We start from the raw sequence: 19,818 nt of genomic DNA on the forward strand, positions 1-19,818 counted from the left end.
TCCTTCCATTCAAGAATTCTCCAGACCAGGAGCTTTAAAATTTTTATTTTCTTTTAGAGTTGAAGTCCACAGGAGAAAACCACGTGTCGAGCATCCCCACACAACCCCCTGTCATTGACATCCTTCATCCCCGTAGTCAACAGGGGGTGTTCAGTCTTTAATTTACACATTGTCTCTGGGATCTGTGTACTTGAGTTCATCAAATTGTCTGTATGTTTATACATATATAAACACATTTTTATTTAATTCAACAACTGAGTAAGCTAAGGCCATATTTTCTATTTGGTTTCTGTTGTTTCCCATTTCCCTAGTGAAGTTTTTCATTTATTCAAGCATGAACTTCCTCCTTACATACATTTGCCTCCGTGTGCACAATCCAATAGAACTGACCCCAGGGTTTATCATCAAACTTTATCACTCAACACCAAGTGTCACGTAATGAGACTTAGCTGATGAAGTCAGGCTCCCCTCACCTGCTGGGATCTGCCTGAAGTAAGTCTGCGAAGCTCTCACAGTGAGAGCATGGNNGTCTGGATCAGTTAGCTCAGACCCCGTGTGGGGAATTGTCCATTTCCCATTATATTCTAAGAGGACTTGAGTATAGAATGCATCAAAGCCATTCTTATGCTTGCCTATATGCTCAAGGCCCTGGGTTTGATCCCTAACAATGCAAAAAGAAACACATTTATATAGACTGCCTAAATGTCTTTTTAAAAAAATACTTATGTTTATGATATTTGAAAAAATATCATGGACCCTTTATATTTCACATATATGTACATATATGTGTATAGTTTTTAAAAATTATTTATTTATTCACTTTGTATTCCAATATCAATCGCCCTTCTTCTCCCAGTACCCCCTCATACAGATCCTTCCCCACTGCTCCCTCCACCTTCTTTGAAAAGAGGGAATGTCCCTCTGAGTATTACCCCCTGCCCCCTCAACCCCCCTCCCCCCAGCACATCATATTACCGCAGACTGCCTAAATTTCAAACACTATCTTAACCCAAAAGGCTATTTGAAAATATCAGCATCTCTTTTCCCTTGAGATTTTGAGGGAAAAAGCCATGAAATCTCTATTGCCGATCTTCCTGAGTGTCTGTCTAGAGTCCGTTTACATAGCTGTAATCCTTCCAACTTTCATTTACTTCTAACTGGAAAAGATAATAATGTCAGAGACCCAATGTTCTGGGGAAGTCCCCTAGGTTGTGACTCTTACCCCCTGCTTTGTCAACCCTTGGGATATCTTAAATGCAGTTTGTATTCTATCTAATGTTAGATATCTTATTTCAGACTTACAGATTCCAGTCTATTAGAAGATTATTCATCCAAGTTGAGCCCCCAAACAAAGAGAGCCAAGCGGAGCCTTCTGTCTGGAGAGGAGACTGGAAGCTTGCCAGGCAACTACCTAGTGCCTATCTACTCTGGACGGTGTGTGCACTTTCTCTTCCTGCATGTAGTTCTGATAAGCGAGGAGGCAATAATAGCCAACCTTTATTGAGGACTCACTATATACTAGAGCCCACACTGAGGAAGATGGGCTAAGTGAAATCAAGGCATTGCATTCTCAGATGCTTTTGTCATAGGCTACACGACAGCAGAGAGCAGTTAGGACATACATATACATAGGATACATGACAGCAGAGAGAAGTTAGGACATACATATACATAGGATACACGACAGCAGAGAGCAGTTAGGACATACATGTACATATACATAGGATACATGACAACAGAGAGTGGTTAGGACGTAACGTTGTTTATCTGGCCAGTTGACATGGGAAGTAGAGCCTTAGGTATGAGTGATTAAATACTATTTAAAACTAATTCATATAAAGTAAAAGAGATTCAAAGCTATAAAGTATAAAGAAGGGCGAAGGGAGGAGAGTAAGAAAAGGAGCTAGAGGGACGAATATGATCAAAATGCATACAATGTATAGTGTATGAATACAATGTCAAAACCAAATTACTTTGCAGAATGAGTATACACTGATAATAAATTTTAAAGTTATGTATGTTAAAATCCCAAACTATACAATGTCCCAGAGAGACCTACTATGCACCAGAGTCTTGTGTGGATTAGGACATGTTTACATACAAGGCCCCTGGGCTGTGCACTGCAGCCTAGTGCACACAGTTAGATTTCAGACTTCAGACATCTTGTCTCTATTTCATTGGACGCGGTCATCTTTTCTGGGAAAAAAATGTATAACTTCATCTTTTATTATAAATACACTGAGTTGACCAGCGACACTCCTCAGGCAATTCACTTAGCTTCTTTAAGTCTTGCTACCATGTATGTGAAGTAACAGTGATGGTGTTTCCCTTGTGGGCTTTTGTTTGGATGGAACGAAGTATCATCTGAAAGGTACCAGAGCCAGGATAGGAATCTTACTCTTGTCATTTTTAAAAAAGAATTATTTATTTTATGTAAATGAGTACACTATAGCTGTCTTCAAACACACCAGAAGAGGGCATTGGATCACATTACAGATGGTTGTGAGCCACTATGTGGTTGATGGGAATTGAACTCAGGACCTCTGGAAGAGCAGTCAGTGTTCCTAACCTCTGAGCCATCTCTCCAGCCCACTCTTGTCATTCTTAATGTTAAAGGAAGACACGTTCTTCTATAATAAAGAACTCTGATTTACTAGGATGTTATAAATATTTTTTTGTGTTGTTTTATGTGTATGAATCTTTTGCTTGCTTGTATGTAAGTGCATCACCTTCATGCCTTGCTCATGGAGGCCAGGAGAGGGCAGTGGCCCCCTAGGGAACTGGAGCTACAGAAGGGTGTGAGTCGACACCTGGAAGCTGGGAACTGAACCAGGGCCCTCTGCGCATGCTCTTAACTGCTGCGCCATCATTCCAGGGTTATCTCTGGGCATGGGAGCCCCTGCCTGGGCTCAGTGAAGCTGGGTAATCTTGTCGTTGTCACACCATTTCTACATTCAGCTCCACTGTTTCAGGCAAGTGCACATCGGTGGGATCAGAGACTCGGAAGAAGAAAGAATTAAAGAGGCCGCTGCTTATATCGCTCAGAAGACTCTCCTTGCGAGTGAGGAAGCTATTGCGGCCTCCAAACAGACCACAGCCTCCAAACAGTCGACAGCTTCCAAACAGTCCACAACCTCCAAACAGACCACATCCACCCTTCAACGAGAGGAAACGTTTGAAAAGAAGTCGAGGAACATTGCAATTCGAGAAAAGGCGGAAGAGCTGTCACTGAAGAAAACAGTAAGGAGCTAATTTCAGGCTATTTAGACGAGGGGAAATGTGTTTCATGGGCTGTGTGTGAGCACATGTGTATAAATGGACAAGTTTGTCTCAAGGGCAGAACTATGTGGTACTGGGAAACAAAGCTAACAGAAACAAGGAGAAAAGACGTTGGACGTAGGTCAAACAAAAGCAAGCTTTGGAACCCCAAACTTCATGGCATTTCAGATCTGAAAGATTTAAGTATGTTTCCGAAGCCACTCTAGAAATCCACCCTAGGGACATTGCTCAATCTTAGGGTTTTAAATAACCAAACCCATTTTTAAAATCAAAAATTGTTTTACCCGACTGTAAAAATAAGTATCAAAATATAAAAATTAGCTCTGAGAGTGTAGTAAATTGATACTGCTTGCATAACGCCTAAAGCCACAGGTTGAATTCCCACCAAGCCATGAACTCGGACATGATAACGGGTGACTGTAATTCTTGAACTTAAGATGTAAAATCATAAAGATCAGAAATTTAAGTCATTCTTGACTATAAAGTGAGTTTGAGGCCAGCCTAGACTATATAAGAATCTATCTCAAAAACAAAAAACAAAGCAAAAGTAAAATTTTGGCTTTCTCCGTGTTACATTAGCACTAGAAGGAACTTTCACTTGGTAGCATTTTAAAAACGTTTGCTTGTTTCCTTGCTTGCTTTTTCAGTTAGAAGAGACCCAAACATATCACGGCAAGCTAAATGAAGACCATCTCCTTCATGCTCCTGAGTTTATCATTAAACCTCGTTCTCACACAGTTTGGGAGAAGGAGAATGTGAAGTTGCACTGCTCCGTAGCAGGGTGGCCAGAACCTCGTCTCACGTGGTATGTTTTCTTTGTGGAAGCTAGTAGACTTGATTGCCAACTTACGTTCACATTTAGAGGAAGCATGCTGGGTTAGCAATGCGCCAGAGTCAGCTGTTGTATATGCTTGTATATGTTTGCATATGCTTTCAAAAGAGTTAAATCGTCGAGACAGTTTTACCCATGGGAAGGACAAATAAATGGTCCTTGCACACAGATTCTACATCTTAATACTTTATAATCACAATACTAGGAGAGTTGGCTAAGTGTTTGCCGCGCTAACACGACAGCCTGCACCCACTTAGGAAGCTGGGTGCTCCTGTAATCCCAGAGCCAAATAGGTGGCGATGGGAAGAGCCCCGATCCTCGTTTAGACAAACCATGAAGCTCCAGGTTCTGTGAAAGACCTTATCTCAAAAGTGTGGCGGATCGTAATTGAAGAAGACACTTGATGTTGATGTGACCTTCACATGTACGCACGCACTCACACACACACATTTGTACATACTTATGTATAATATACAAACACATTTGTACACACTTATGTATAATACACACACACATTTGTACACACTTGTATATAATACACAGACACACACGCATGCACACATGAGTATGTATTTGTATCCAAAAAGCTAAAACTCAGATAGTATCCATCTCTTTTCTCTTGCCTCAAAATCAAAGACAAAAGCAACAAGAGCCAAATGACAAACACAACTATGAATTATGTTGGCAAATAATTGTATAACAAACAAAGACGAGAAATGCCACAAAATGTTTCTAATATTCCAACAAAAATAGATTTTAAAAAATTCCGTTACAAATTTTGAAATATAAAAGTAAATTAAAACTTCACTGCTTTTGTTTCGCCCTCCCTTATGACTGTAAAGCCATACTATCCAACCTTTAAAAGAATCCTTCCCTTCACTTGACAGAGGGCACCATTCACTGAGACTTGATCTTGACACCAGTTCTTCCAGGAGGGAAAAGCAGGATGCTCCAGGGGAAGTCTCCTCTTTCATACTCGGGGGGGGGGGGGGGAAATGCCATTCGGAACCGAAGAATGGGAAGCAACTAAGAAATGGTTCTGTTTCCGAGTGGGCTGCAGGAAGGCTTGGTGGGAGAGCCCTGTCCATGATCCCGAGAGCAAGACTTGTCTCTGGGCAAATAGGAATGTTGAGAATCAGTGTCCACACACTGACAGCTGGCTTTTGGTGATAACAGGGCCAAACCCAGGGGTGGGGAGCAAGAAGTTCTACCATTTGGGGGCCACGTTACCAAAAGAAACACTAGACCGAAGTGGTTTTAAGGTTCTCCCAGAGAGGATGGTAAACCCACCTCAGGGAACAGGTTCTTCATGGGGTTTGTGTCTCTTCTTGGACACGGTGCCTTTTCTAAAAAGCATCTGCTAGAACTCTAATCTCTGTCACAATATGGGTGCAAGCTGTGGATTTTCCACAGGCATCCTCTTCCTCACAGAGAAAGCAGAGAACTCATTACCAGCTGAGACCCAGAGTGGTTAGTGATCATGTTGTTGACATTCAGGATTCTTTGGTGCCTGCCTGCAGCTTCCTGGCACTGGCACCAAATATAAAAATGAGAGAAATCTTGGGCCCTAGATAGGGGGTGGTGGTTAAGGGAATGCATTTGTGAGAGTGCTTGGCACAGGCGTGCTGCCTCATGGATAGCAGCTAAGTCCTGGGCCATGACTCTAAGAAGCATGTGCACCAGGGCTCTGGTTCCCTCAGAGCCTCCTCCAAAGACAGTTTGGCTCCAAGTTTCCACTGGCTGCTGGTAGGCCATGAGAGTCTGAGGTCTAACAAATGCGAGCAGGCAGCAGCTGTTCTCCTGGCTAATCTCATGTCACTGGCCATGTCTATTTAAGTGGAACTCAGAAGCAGCTGTCCTCCTGGCCAGTCTCATATTACTGGCCATGTCTATTTAAGTGGAACTTAGAGGTTACCCAGAGAACGCTGCACAGCAGAAATGCAGCACTCAGCAAGGCCAGGTACAGAATGTGGTGGCATTCCCAGATCACACTGGAAGTAGAAAGTGTCTTACTTGGGTGTTCTTGTCCAGTAGAAAAGTTGTTTGCAGAGAACACCAACACACCAGTGTGGTAAAGCAAGATGTCGTGGGGGAGAGATTTCTATAGTCAACATGGAGGAGATACTTCTATTGTGGGGAAAAATGAAATGTTTAATAGGCCATTTAATACAATAACCTGCCTAACACCTATTGGTTTAAAGGTGGGAGACAGAATTTATGTTGTCTTACTTGCACTCATTCTGGAAGGTTATGTTAGAACCCGAGGCGAGCGATTGCCCCCGATGGTGTGCTGAGCAGCCTCACATCCTCTTGCGATCAGAGTAGACAACTATATGTCTATCTTGCTTCCCATGGAATGATGAGACCTAGAGAATGGAGAAAACGCATGCTCTGTATGGATGGGAGGGCCTCTCGGTTGGCAGAGTGCCCACCTAGCATGAGGGTTCTATCCCCATAAGCAAGGTGGTAAGTGCCTGTAACCCCCACCCCCCTCAGGAATTGGAAACCGGAGGATAGGAAGTTCAAAGTCAACCTCAGTTATATAAAGAGTTCAAGGCCAGGCTGGGAACCATGAGACCCTGTCTCAAAAAATTGTTATTTGTAAAAAGAGAAAAGTGTTTGGTTATGGGATTTTTATTTTTTGGGTTTTTTTTTTTTAAGCTAGATTTAACTGTATTTCCTCTCTAACCACTGAGCCGACTCTGCAGTTCCAGATACTTGGTTTTTACAGTGGATGATGGCTGCTTTCCTAAGTTAGGTTCCCACCAGCATTCCCATTTACTGTGAGACTTAATGTGTGTACGGTCATCTCAACTTGCGTGACATTATGACAGGAAAAAGATCCCAGGGCATATTTGTTTCACTGAATTTCACTCTACCAAAGAGCTCTCCCTACCTTCTCCTCCCCGTCGACTAGAGCTCTGCAGCAAGGCAGACCTTTGTATATAAGGATGAAATGTGCATAACACATTAAACCAAGTCACGGGACAGTAGAGCCTTATTCCAGCTTATTCCAGAAGTACTCGACCCTCATTAGTTAGGGCTTCAGAGACTGCCTGAGAAGGTTAGGGAAGTGCTGTACACACAAAGGCATTTACACCTCTGGGAAGCAATCCCAGAGGGCAGATTACTCTCCATAGCAGGCTGCTGAATGGCTAATTTGGAATTCCACTTTCCAGAAACAACAAGCTGTGAAGTGTGGGGGTGGGGGGCAGGCCAAACCCCTTCTTTCCCTTGTGACTTAATGCCAAAGGCAGACGGTCTCAAGTGACCCAAACCCTGCAGAGTAGAACAAAAGCGCTCTCTGGTTTAGTCCTTCAGGCTTTAACCAGGAGTTCCTCTCTCAAGGCCTTTGGCATTCCATAGACAAGCCTTGTGTATTTTAAACCAGTTTCCTTTGCCAGGTGGTAGGTCACACGGGAAGAACTGTGAATATTTAGTTGGAAAAGCGTAAAGGTGCTAAGCCAAGTGGTGCCAGCGTGTAGGAGCTGCAAAAATAGTGCTTTATTGCAAACTTTATAGAGATATGAACAGCATTGTTGACTTGAAGCCAAACTGAGTGTCGCTCAGTCATTTGGTCAGGCAGCACATGACACAATGTTTAGTGTCACATCAATTCCCTTGCACTGGGAAGAGCTACTGAAAACCCTTCAGCATGTGGAAACCAAACCCAACACCCAGCCACTACAGCCACAGCCACAGCCACCACCAGAAAACCCAAGGAGGCAGGAGATGCCCAGCTGAGCCAAAGCTATCTCATCAGAACGCTTACTCCCTTTGCTCACAGAAATGGGAGCCTTTGAGATTAAGAGCTGCTGATAGCTGTCTCTGACCACACGTCCTGACGGCTGAGAGCTCTGTATTGAGGCCACTGTCTGAAACCACTTCCAGGCTTTCAGGAAGCAGAGAGGCAGCCATGTGTTCTGAGTAGGGAGAGAATCCTACAGCATGCCTGCCAGCTGCAGCATGCCTGCCATCCAGCTGCGACCCTTGAGCTAGAACAATCGTCTTCATTTCAGAGCTGAGGGAAACTTACTCTTTTCGTGTGCACTCGTTCAAAGTCACCTGTAGCCCGAGGTGTGTGTTTCCCAGAACTTGATTTCTTTAGTGAAAAAGAGGAAGCTATAATTTAACTATTTTATCATATAACAGTTCAGTTCAATTTAACCAACGCTGAGCATTTGCAATACACCCATAACTCCCTTGGGAGTGGGAACAGAAGGGAACGTATATCACATGCAGAGAGTTCCCCATCACCAAAGGCCTAGTAACTTAGGAGGAGAGATGCAGACCCAACCAGAACTTTTAAAATTACATTCCTTTAGTGTGTACATGCATGCATGTGTAAGCATGTGTGTGCATGTACAGGCCATGACATGTGTGGGGAAAATCAGAGAACAACTTGAGGGAGTTGGTTTCTTTCCTTCTCACATGTAGGGCCTAGGATCAAATTCTAGTCATCATCAGGTTTGTTGGTGAGTGCCTTTACCTAAGGCACTTGGGAGTAACCAAGATTGGGAGAGATGAAAACAGTTCATAATTTATAAGACTTGTAAAGAGGAGTGTTGAAGACTTGGCACCTCACGAGTCTTGACAGCCAGGTTGCAATTTAGCTACATGGGAAATGAGAATCATAGAACAACAGAAATGTGGAGTGGCTTGGGAAATGGTGTGTACCATGGAAGCAAGAGGACCAGGGTTCTGATCCCCCAGAACCGGTGTAAGTGCCTGGTCACCATGGTAGCCCAAGGGAAGTTTCAGCCTTGGAAAGCTGAGACAGGGCACCCCTAGAGCAAGCTGGTTTCTAGACTAACCATATCATTGAGTGCCCGCTGTGAGGAGAGGCCCTGCTCCAAGAAAAAGGATGGAAACACAACTGAGGAAAATTGCTGATTTCAACTTCAGATTTGTACATGAACATGCACCAGAACACACATACATATGAACACACGGAGACATGCACATCCGTCATGCACATGCGCATGTAAAAAGAAGAAAAACGAACTGTGTGACTTATATTAGGAATTACATTAGATTTCTATTTTTACATCAAAATACATAAGGCTACCTACACAAAGGTAGATTTATTTGACAGTTTTGAACAGCATGCCAACTCTTACGAGGTACTGCTGGGCAGTGCCACACTATGGCAAGTGGGATCACAGTAAGCAAGCACTGCCAGAGGGAAAAATAACACCCTGATACAGAAAACAGAGAAAGCTTGCTCTTTTACAGCAGCTCAGTATCTTAGAATTAATCAGACACAAGGCCCCAAATGATCCAAGACCCTCCCCAGTAAATATTTCACTACCTCAGAGTGCTACAACACTGGGGACTAAACTTCCAAAATATGAATCTTTGGAGGAAGACGTTAGGGCGAAAGAGTTAACTGAAGTCAATATTTTTCTCTGCCTTTACACCTCTTCCCCCCTCCCAGCCTTCTGGAGCTCCACTTCAAAAGTCTAAAGAAACAGCCCACAGAGAGAACAGCTAAAACATGGAAGTGACTCATGAGTCAGGAGCCAGGCAGTCCTGGTTCCAATCCCAGCTCTGCTGTGCCTGCCTTGGTGACCAGGCTGAGTTCCTTGATCTGTCCATTGAGCTAGTTTCTGACTCTTTTTTTTTTTTTTTTTTTGATTTTTTGAGACAGGGTTTCTCTGTGTAGCCCTGGCTATCCTGAAGCTCACTTTGTAGACCAGGCTGGCCTCGAACTCAGAAATCCGCCTGCCTCTGCCTCCCAAGTGCTGGGATTAAAGGCATGCGCCACCATGCCCAGCTTGAGCTAGTTTCTTCGTTGGGAAGTGAGGTTGAAGACAGTCCTCTCACTTGGTGGTTGTGAGGGCTGGGTTTCCTGATGCTGTGTACACAGAGCAGGGAATTCTTTCCCATCTGTGCTTATTAATTTTATTATTAGTTATCTTATTAGTTTTACTTGCACACATGAGGTAGTTTATCTGAAAGGGAAGCAAGGGACCCCTTGCTAATACTTCTCTTCCTCTTCCTCCTTCTCCTCCTCCTCCTGCTCTTCCTCTCCCTCTTCCCACCTCCTCCTCTGTTCTCTCTCTCAAAGGTGTATGTATGTATGTATGTATGTGTGTGTATGTATGTATACAGCTTTCTGCCTGCATGTACACATGCAGGCCAGAAGGGGGCACCAGATCCCATTATCTCATCATAGATGGTTATGAGCCACCATGTGGTTGCTGGGAATTGAACTCAGGACTTGTTCTTGTCTACTTGAGTAGACAAGATCCTCTGAACCATCTCTCCAGTGCCCCCCCCACCACCACCATACCCCCTTTTGTAAGAGTTAAAAAAAGCTTTAAGTAGATAAACCTTATGTGGCACTGGCTTTTGAGAACGTAGGGACTGTAGGAGATCAGGTACCACTTACAAAACGGAAGTCAGTGCCTCACAGAGAAGCCCTTCTGCGTGGCTTACCTTCTGTGAGGGCAGCAAGCTGCAAACAGGACTGGAACAGTTGGAAGTCTCTTGTCATGACAAAATGACAGTGTCTCCAGTGGCAAAAGTCTTTCTTACTGTGACAAAACTCAATTCCCTTGAGTATAATGGCCTTTCTATACAGTGACATTGTTCTCAAGAGTAACATGTGAGAGTGCCAGGCAGAGGAGAATCATTCTTTCTTCCCACAGAGAGCCAACAACCAAAAGCCAACACAAAGCCCTCATTCTATTTTACTATAGTCAACTGCTGTTGTTGTTGAATATAATATTTATACAAAGAAATGTATGTTATATATAAAGGCAGAGTCTAGGCAACTTTATTTTGAACTGTACATACGCATGTGCATACCAGCACCCAGATGGAGCCTATATATATATATATATATATATAGCACCCAAGACACCTCTTTCAAGCCATGTGCCCATCTCAGGAAATCACCATCTTGACTTTGAACAATGTCAATGAGCCATTCTGTTTTCCTATTATTTATTTATTTATGTATTCATTCATTCATTCATTCATTCATTCACTTTGCATTCTAATTTCAGCCCTCCTTCCTCCTCTTCCCCCCTCGCCCCCTCCCCTTTTAGAGAAGGAGGAGCCTGCCCGTGGGTTGCCACTGATTCTCCTCCTCCTCTTCTCTTCAAAAAATAAAAAATAAAAGGTTCCAGTAGATAAGCCTCATGTGGCACCAGAGCACTGACTGTTGGGAACATGGGGACCCGCCCTGGCCCTGGCAGGCTTAGCTGCAGCAGCAGCACTAAGCGCATCCTTTCCCACTGTGGCCAGACAAGGCAGCCCAGCCAGGGGATACAAAGGCAGGTGATGGAGTCAGAGACAGGCCTTTGTTAGGGGACCCACATGAAGACCAAGCTGCACATCTGCTACAAATATGTAGGAGGCCTAGGTCCACCCAGTGCCTGCTCTTTGGTTCGTGGCTTAATGTTTTCCTATTTTATATAAATAATCACTATCCTATTTGCTATTTCATAGCTGTAGCTTTTCACTACATGAGATGCATACATATTGTGACTGGTTCACATTTTTTCATATAAAATTTAACGAAGAGGAGAAAGCATTTTGAGAAGTTTTATTGTGGTGCTGGTGAATTTAGTAAAGCTAGGGTAATTTGCATTTTTCTTTTTTCAATAGATGGAATTATTGCATTTCACTTACAGGTATATCTATAGGATATGTAGATACACCTGTAAGTGAAACACAATAATTCCTGTGTATGTGTCTTTCTCCTCCCCCAAACACACACACACATACACACTCACAAACACACACACACACAGATTATGCAGTTAGTTATTCTTTAATTTGTTCATCTTGTTTCCTTTCTCTTTCAGGTATAAGAACCAGGTGCCTATAAATGTCCATGCAAACCCGGGAAAGTACATCATTGAAAGCCGATACGGGATGCACACTCTTGAGATCAGCAAGTAAGAACACAGCAGAGTCTGTGTATGTCACCACCAGACACCCCACGAGCACACCAGTGTGTGTGTGTGTGTGTGTGGCTACAAGAGCTACAAGAGCACATCATTGTGTGTGTGTGTGATATCACCAGACACCCCAAGAACACACCAGTGTGTGTGTGTGGCTACCAGATCCTACAAGAGCACACCAGTGTGTGTGTGTGTGTGTGTGTATGGCTACCAGATCCTACAAGAGCACATCATTGTGTGTGTGTGTGTGTGTGTGAGACAACCAGACACTCCAAAAGCACACCAGTGTGTATGTGCGTCACCATAAGACACAGTGTATCACAAATGAAACTAATTGAACCCAGAGAAACAGGGAAGAACAGGAGAACTAGAGTGATTGAATATCAGTCTGACCTCTGTGAGGGCGTTGTCCCCCATCCATCTTTGTAAGACTTTCCTATTCCTACTACAACGTAAAGGAACACCCAGAGGTACTTTTGTTATGTCCTGAGCTGGAACTCCAATGGGAGCCCAAACATCAGTAGAATCAATTAAGTTTCTTACGTTTTGAAAAACTCCAATATGGAATGATATGAAAGACCAGCCTTGTGCAGGTTTGTGGCTCAGGGAGGCTGTGGGAAGCTATCATGAGAAGCTGCTTCTTTCTCTTCCCTGTCATCCTGATGCTAGACCGAAACCTCGTTCCTGCAGCGGGGCAGCATGGAGCACACAAGCTCAGGGTCATTATCTTGCTCCAACAGTACACGCGTGGCTGGGCATTTTTTTCCTTCAGCAGTACAAAGCAGTTACTGGATGCAATTGACATCCTTAGTACTTTGTTAACTCTTTGGCATTTTAAATGAACCAAGGTTAGGGTCACACTGGGTCACAGATATTCTCTTCCCACCCTACAGCGGTGTGAAAATCAGTAGATGACCACGGGAACAGAGACAATTCCTTCATCAGGAGACCTAAAGAGCCACGTGTGAACCATTAATTTCTGATCTGCTCTGTTAGCAAAGCATTCCTCGAGAAAACAGCCAACTGTTACAAGGGGTCACCCCCACAGTCATTGATCTTCGTGTGTTTTTTGCAGATGTGACTTTGAAGACACGGCTCAGTACCGGGCCTCGGCGATGAATGTTCAAGGAGAGCTGTCAGCATATGCCTCAGTCGTAGTAAAGAGTAGGTTTGCCTTTGCTTTGTTCAAAGTAGATTTAAAACGCCTGCCCGTGCGGAAATTCCCGCAATACAAAACAGCTCACATGTCTCCCTTCTCTTCTCTAGGATATAAGGGAGAACTGGATGAGTCTCTCCTCCGTGGTGGGGTTTCCATGCCTCTCAGCTGTAAGTTTCACAGAGCGTTGGCTAAGCGCCATCTTTAGGCAAAGTGTACCACAGTAACGCTCAAATTCTAAACAATGTTCTGAATCCTGGCGTTTAAGGCAGCGACATGATTTTTAAAAAAAATGAAATAATTTCACAGTACTTATGTATTAGCACATGCTAGGTTGGATATAATGTGCACTACCCATGGTTCGTTTGCTGTTTTTAAGTTCTTTGGTTGCTATTCTGTTTCCAAGGTTGATTTGTTCTTTATATTTTAAAATTAGCCTGTTTATATTTGTTAAACTGATCACATGCTCAGACAGTTAAGCTCACAGTTGTTGTCTGCACATTAAGTAATGAACAGTGAGTGTCGGTGACCATGTGCATACTGCTTACGACTTGATCAGATTCTTTTTTTTTTTTTAGTGGTTTTATATATATTTTTTTAATTAGGTATTTTCCTCATTTACATTTCCAATGCTATTCCAAAAGTCCCCCATACCCTCCCACCCACTCCCACTTTTTGCCCCCGGCGTTCCCCTGTACTGGGGCATATAAAGTTTGCAAGTCCAATGGGCCTCTCTTTCCAGTGATAGCCGACTAGGCCATCTTCTGATACATATGCAGCTAGAGTCAAGAGCTCCAGGGTACTGGTTAGTTCATAATGTTGTTCCACTTATAGGGTTGCAGATCCCTTTAGCTCCTTGGGTACTTTCTCTAGCTCCTCCATTGGGGGCCCTGTGATCCATCCAATAGCTGACTGTGAGCATCCACTTCTGTGTTTGCTAGGCCCTTGATCAGATTCTTATACTTACCACCCTCTGCACCCCAATCCCTTCCAACCCCAGCACTAGGCAGGAGAGAAAGAAGGTTAGAGGGGAAGGGGGCATAACTTCCTGAAGATTATTCTTAGAAATATTTATAGGTTGAGCAAATGTCTAAAAATCACCATTGACTCTCCTGGGCTAGGAAAGAAACTGCTGCATATAGACAGGTTACTTACTGTGCCAGGCACCTTATATGGGTACCTTATATGGGTACATACCTGCAACAGCCCGAAGACAGAGGCATTAGTCTTTCTCCTTTCGGATGGGGGCACTGGAACTCATGGTGGTAGCCAGCCAGTGTCATGACTTCATAGACCATAACTGCCAAAGTCTAGTTCTAGAGTCCTTTCTTCTTGTGTCTTGTCTCTTTTGCCCAAGGCCTTGAAATATTATATTGAAAATACAACCTGGCCAGGCAGTGGTAGTGCATGTCTTTAATCCCAGCACTTGCGAGGCAGAGGCAGGTGGATTTCTGAGTTCAAGGCCAGCCTGGTCTACAGAGTGAGTTCCAGGACAGCCAGGGTTATACAGAGAAACCCTGTCTCGAAAAACCAAAAAACCAAAAAAAGAAAAAAAAATACAACCTGTTCTTCATTAAGTTCAATTTTGTCATGTATTCTATTTACTAGCTATCAGTTCAGTGAAGCTCACAAGAATCCTATCAGCTAAGTACCTCCATGTTCTCCACAGAGAAACTTTTGTGTGGGACTCAGAGTATGGATAAATGACTGCCCACATTCACCCACAGAACTTTCCAGAACTTTGATTTTCAACTAACGCAGTGTGCTGCCCTCAACTTGTGTTACCAGGCAACCACTAGTCACTGGGGAAATAGCTTCTCTTTGAAGAACATCTGCCATCTACCTAATTTCTATGTGATAATATTCCAGTGAAATCTGAGAGACTTGACAGGATCCTGCCCCGCACAGGCTTCAGGGGCTGGGCTGGCTCTGGAGCTGCCCTGGGGGAGAGAGGAGAGTTATAAGGAAGTTCTCTCTATCAGTCCTCAGGTCCCAAAGCCGAGTGCAAGTGCGTGCAGTCTCTAGCTTCTCTGTATCTGCAATTGAGCTTGACTGTCAAAGACTGCCTTGGTATTCATGGGAAGTCAGCTCTAACAGCCTGGGGACAAAGCATCCCACTGTCACCTCTACTTAAGCAGTAGAATTCACCTCAAAATCTAAGATTAAAAAGCTCCGATACTATAGGGAAGAAAGTCTAGGTTAAATGTGGTTTTAATTTACATTTGAGAATTTCATGTGGCCCATTACACTGTGTTCCTTATAATAATAAATATAGACATTTATCTTATATGATCAATGAGTTACAACTTTTATGCAAATGAGATAGGCATATGTTCTACGTACTTCCAATATGGAACTTGATTTTTGTCCACACAAATAATTTGGTCTACTTTTATCTCAGCTGCTTTCTGCCTAAGCTTATTATAATACTGTTTCTCTTCAAAGAAAAAGAGAATACACGTCCTGGTGTTTATTTCTGTTGTACTCAGTTGCTGTGACCCCTTACGGTTATGCATCCAAGTTTGAGATCCACTTCGATGACAAGTTTGATGTGTCTTTTGGGAGAGAAGGGGAGACCATGAGTCTGGGCTGTCGCGTAGTCATCACTCCTGAGATAAAGCACTTTCAGCCCGAGGTCCAGTGGTATAGAAACGGTGAGTCTTTGGTGAGTTCTGCATGTGAGCCCAGTTGCAGATCTGTCTCTCAGGGCTAACAGAACCTGTAAGCTAAAGACAATACATTGCTGTACTAAGTTTTTAACATACATTTCAAAATGAAGACACCATGTATATATGTGATATATATATATATATATATATATATATATATATATGTATGTGTGTGTGTGTGTGTGTGTGTATACACATATACCATATATACATGCATATATGTAACACACACACAATTGTTATGCTGTTTAATCTCTGAGACAGGGACTCACTGTGTAACTCTGGCTGTCCTGGAACTCACTGTGTAGACCAGGCTGGCTTCAAATTCACAGAGATTTGACAGACTCTGCCTCACCAGTGTTGGGATGAAAAGTGTCTGCCACCATACCTAGCTAAAATATCATTTTGAAAGTAAGATTTCCTTGTCACCAAGAAATATGTGTAACAAATTACCAAAAAACCATGTATATTTACTTTATAAGATAGGTAATTAGATAAAGTATTTTTACTTATAGATAGCATTTATAAGATATCTATAAAACCTTAAAAACATATAGTCTCATGAAATAATTAAGTACTAATGTTATTAATCAGCAGAGTAAAATTTTAGAAGCAGTTCAGACAGTAATCTTACTTTAATGTGATAGTGTGTTTATATTTTAAAAGTTTATAGTAAATAGATTCTTCATATGAAATATGTAAGTTAGTACAAAAATGGATATAAAATAGATAAAAAGTTATAATGTTTGTTTGTTTTGTTTTTGCTGGGACTGACTCTTGGGGGCTGTAAACAATGCCAGCACACAGGACTGCCCTGGAAGGCCAGCTGAGCTGGGTTTAATGTTATGTATCCACTGGCTTGACATTCACATCATTTTATTCTTTTTAAAAATTTTATTATGTGTATGGATGTTTTGCCTGGATGCATGTCTGTGCATACAGTGCATGCCCTGACAGAGGAGGCCATTAAGTTTCTCCAGGGACTGGAGTTACAGATGGTTGTGAGCCACTGGGTGGGTGCTGGGAATTGAATCCAGGTCCTCAGGCAACACAGCTAGTGTTTTTAATCACTGAGCCATATCTCCAGCCCCCCATTTTATCTATGAACTTATATTTTATATGTGAAATCCCATGGGACTAGAGAGCATGAACATAGCAGAGAAGACAAGCCAACTAGTCAACAGTACAGCTCAAGCTAGTGATGGCATGTGGCCAGCATGCCTACTGAGCTAAGGGCCTGGCTGTCAGCTGTACATAGGAACACCTGGGACAGTCTGGGGCCCCTAAGTTTCCAACATGGTGGTTTGGACCATGACCTGGCCCAGACTGGAATTAGCAAGCAGCAGCAGCAGCAGCAGCAGCAGCAGCAGCATTGAAGTGGTGACTCTGTTTTGTTTTGTTTTGTTTTGTTTTGTTTTGTTTTGTTTTGTTTTGTTTTGTTTTGTTGAGACAGGGTTTCTCTGTATAGCCCTGGCTGTCCTAGAACTCACTTTGTAGACCAGGCTGGCCTCAAACTCAGAAATCCACCTGCCTCTGCCTCCCGAGTGGTGGGATTAAAGGCATGCACCACCACCACCCAGCGAAGTGGTGACTCTGACCCCAGAGGACAGGAGAGATTCTTTAGGGAAGCGGTAAGGGGAACCCACAGTAGGAGGAAGCTTCCCCACTTTTGGAGGACCATGCAGGAGGAACGACAAATTGCTTTAGAACTCACAGAATTCAGCCCACCTGTTGACACAACCACATGAGTGACTCTTGGAGTAGGATGGCCCCAAGGACCACGTGACTTCATGCTGTTATGAAGCTCTGCTTTGCTTGCTGCCCTCACATCCCTCTTAATCTAACAGTTGTATGAAAACTCTAAAGAGCTTCCAGTTCCTCACTGGACCGTATCTCTGGCATTCACAATCATAATGCTTGATCGCTTTCAGGCATTGCTGCTGGAGCAGGTTATGATTTAATCACCACCCTAGAGGAGAACTTAGAGATGTAGGTTGTCAGCAATGGCCACCACCCTTAGAAAACATTTGGGAAAATAAAATTGTTAGTGAAGTTAGGTGGAGATGTTTTTACTACTAACTCTGATGTAGAAAATCTTAGGAAACAATTTGAAGTTCAGAAAGGCACACACTTAATAGTTAAGCTAGGGGCTGTTTATGGTCAGGGAACAAGAACAATGGCAGCACTGGCTGATGTAACTCTCACTGAGGCTGGACTGGTGATGATTTCTTTCTTTTCTTTTTTTTTATTAGATATTTTCTTTATTTACATTTAAAATGTTACCCCTTTCCTGGTTTCCCCTCCAAAACCCCCCTATCCTTTCCCCCCTCTCCCTGCTCACCAACCCATCCACTCCTGCTTCCTGTCTTGGCATTCCCTTACACTGGGGCATCGAGTCTGCCCAGGACCAAGGGTCTCTCCTCCCATTGATGCTCAACAAGGCCATTCTCTGCTACATATGCAGCTGGAACCATGGGTCCCTCCATGTGTTTTCTTTGGTTAGTGGTTTAGTTCCTGGAAGCTCTGGGGGGTACTGGTTGGTTCATATTGTTCCTCCTCCTATGGGGCTGCAAACCCCTTCAGCTCCTTGGGTACTTTCTCTAGCTCCTTCATTGGGGACCCTGTGCTCCGTACAATGGATGATTGTAAGCATCCACCTCTGTATTTGCGAGGCACTGGCAGAGCCTCTCAGAAGACAGCTTGTTAGCTAATGATTGATTTCTTATACCCACTTTTGCTCTCAACTTTCTGATATGATTTAATAAGAATTGCTGATGAGTAGATATGCATTCTGAGGATTTATGACTGTTTTTAATATAAAAGCTTATATTTGTGATTCTTTTAAGATTCTAATAAGATTACTTTTAAAGATAACTAATAAAATAATTCATCCTTTCTTTGTGACTGCAAATTGCTGCCTGCCAATAAGAGAAACCATCCGAGAAAACTACTTTGCTTGCTTACAGTTCATTAATCTATAACAATTTGCTTAATTACAAATGTATGTGGTTTGGGGGGAATAATTTGTTTTTGTTACCTGTGCTATATAATTATTTCTGGTAAAGTTAATGGGGAACACACTGTTTTCATAATCATTGACTAGAAGAAATCACATTGTAATTTTATACTGCTTGAAAGATTTTGCTGGGGTACATAAGCTATGGCAGAAAGAATAAAGTGTGGAGGACTGGAACATTGTTCCTTCCACTCATCAACTCTGTGTGTGTGTGTCTGTATGTCTGTCTGTCTGTATGTATGTGTGAAATGCTTGGATTCTGCTTGCTGGAGCTTTGCTCTAACCAGTCTGTAGTTCTGTATGTGCGTGTGTGTGTGTATGTATGTTATGCATGTATGTATATATTTGTGTGTATAAAATTATTAGACTCTGCCTTTTGTTTCATCTACTCAGTGTGTGTGTGTGTGTGTGTGTGTGTGTGTGTGTGTGAATTTTCTCTCTCTTTCTCTTTCTCGCCTGCCCCAGAAAGAGTTCATAGTTTTTCACTGGCCACAGGGAGTGCCAGTTTCAGTAAATTAAGCTTTGTTCCCTCAGAGGAAAGTCTGCTGAGTGCCTTCTCTGATCGATGGCTGCCATTGGCAGCAGCCCCTGTAGGTATCTGGATCCACCCCTGACAGCAGCTCTAAGCACTGACCCCCAATGACTGCCTGTCTCAGTTTACCCACCACGTGTATGCCAAAGTCTGTCATTGGCACTCAGGAGACTGTCTCAGCACAAGGACGGGGATGACAGGCAGGCCGCAAGCTTGTCAGTGAGATACCACTCATCGCAGGGAGCTCGTGGACATTCTAAACAAAGTGCCTGAGGATCTTAGTCTTCTTGAGAGTTTGAAACCCCTGGTTCTGATTTTGTTTGTTTGTTTTTTTGAGACAGGGTTTCTCTGTGTAGCCCTGGCTGTCCTGGAACTCACTCTGTAGACCAGGCTGGCCTCGAACTCAGAAATCTGCCTG

At 43.2% G+C, this 19,818-nt stretch overlaps 1 protein-coding gene across 4 annotated transcripts in view; it reads left to right on the forward strand.

Annotated features, from left to right (window-relative positions):
* Positions 1–19,818, forward strand: part of Myom1 (myomesin 1) — a 112,060-nt gene that overhangs the window by 15,082 nt on the left and 77,160 nt on the right. For all 4 annotated transcript variants that reach the window (XM_029471248.1, XM_021186201.2, XM_029471249.1 and 1 more), the window contains exons 3-9: positions 1,297–1,434; positions 2,973–3,240; positions 3,927–4,084; positions 11,929–12,021; positions 13,103–13,191; positions 13,294–13,353; positions 15,673–15,837. In XM_029471248.1, coding sequence (XP_029327108.1) covers positions 1,297–1,434; positions 2,973–3,240; positions 3,927–4,084; positions 11,929–12,021; positions 13,103–13,191; positions 13,294–13,353; positions 15,673–15,837 — 971 coding nt within the window. The remainder of the gene's footprint in view (positions 1–1,296; positions 1,435–2,972; positions 3,241–3,926; positions 4,085–11,928; positions 12,022–13,102; positions 13,192–13,293; positions 13,354–15,672; positions 15,838–19,818) is intronic.

This window comes from Mus caroli, chromosome 17 (assembly GCF_900094665.2).
Source record: "Mus caroli chromosome 17, CAROLI_EIJ_v1.1, whole genome shotgun sequence".
Taxonomy (NCBI): Eukaryota; Metazoa; Chordata; class Mammalia; order Rodentia; family Muridae; genus Mus; species Mus caroli.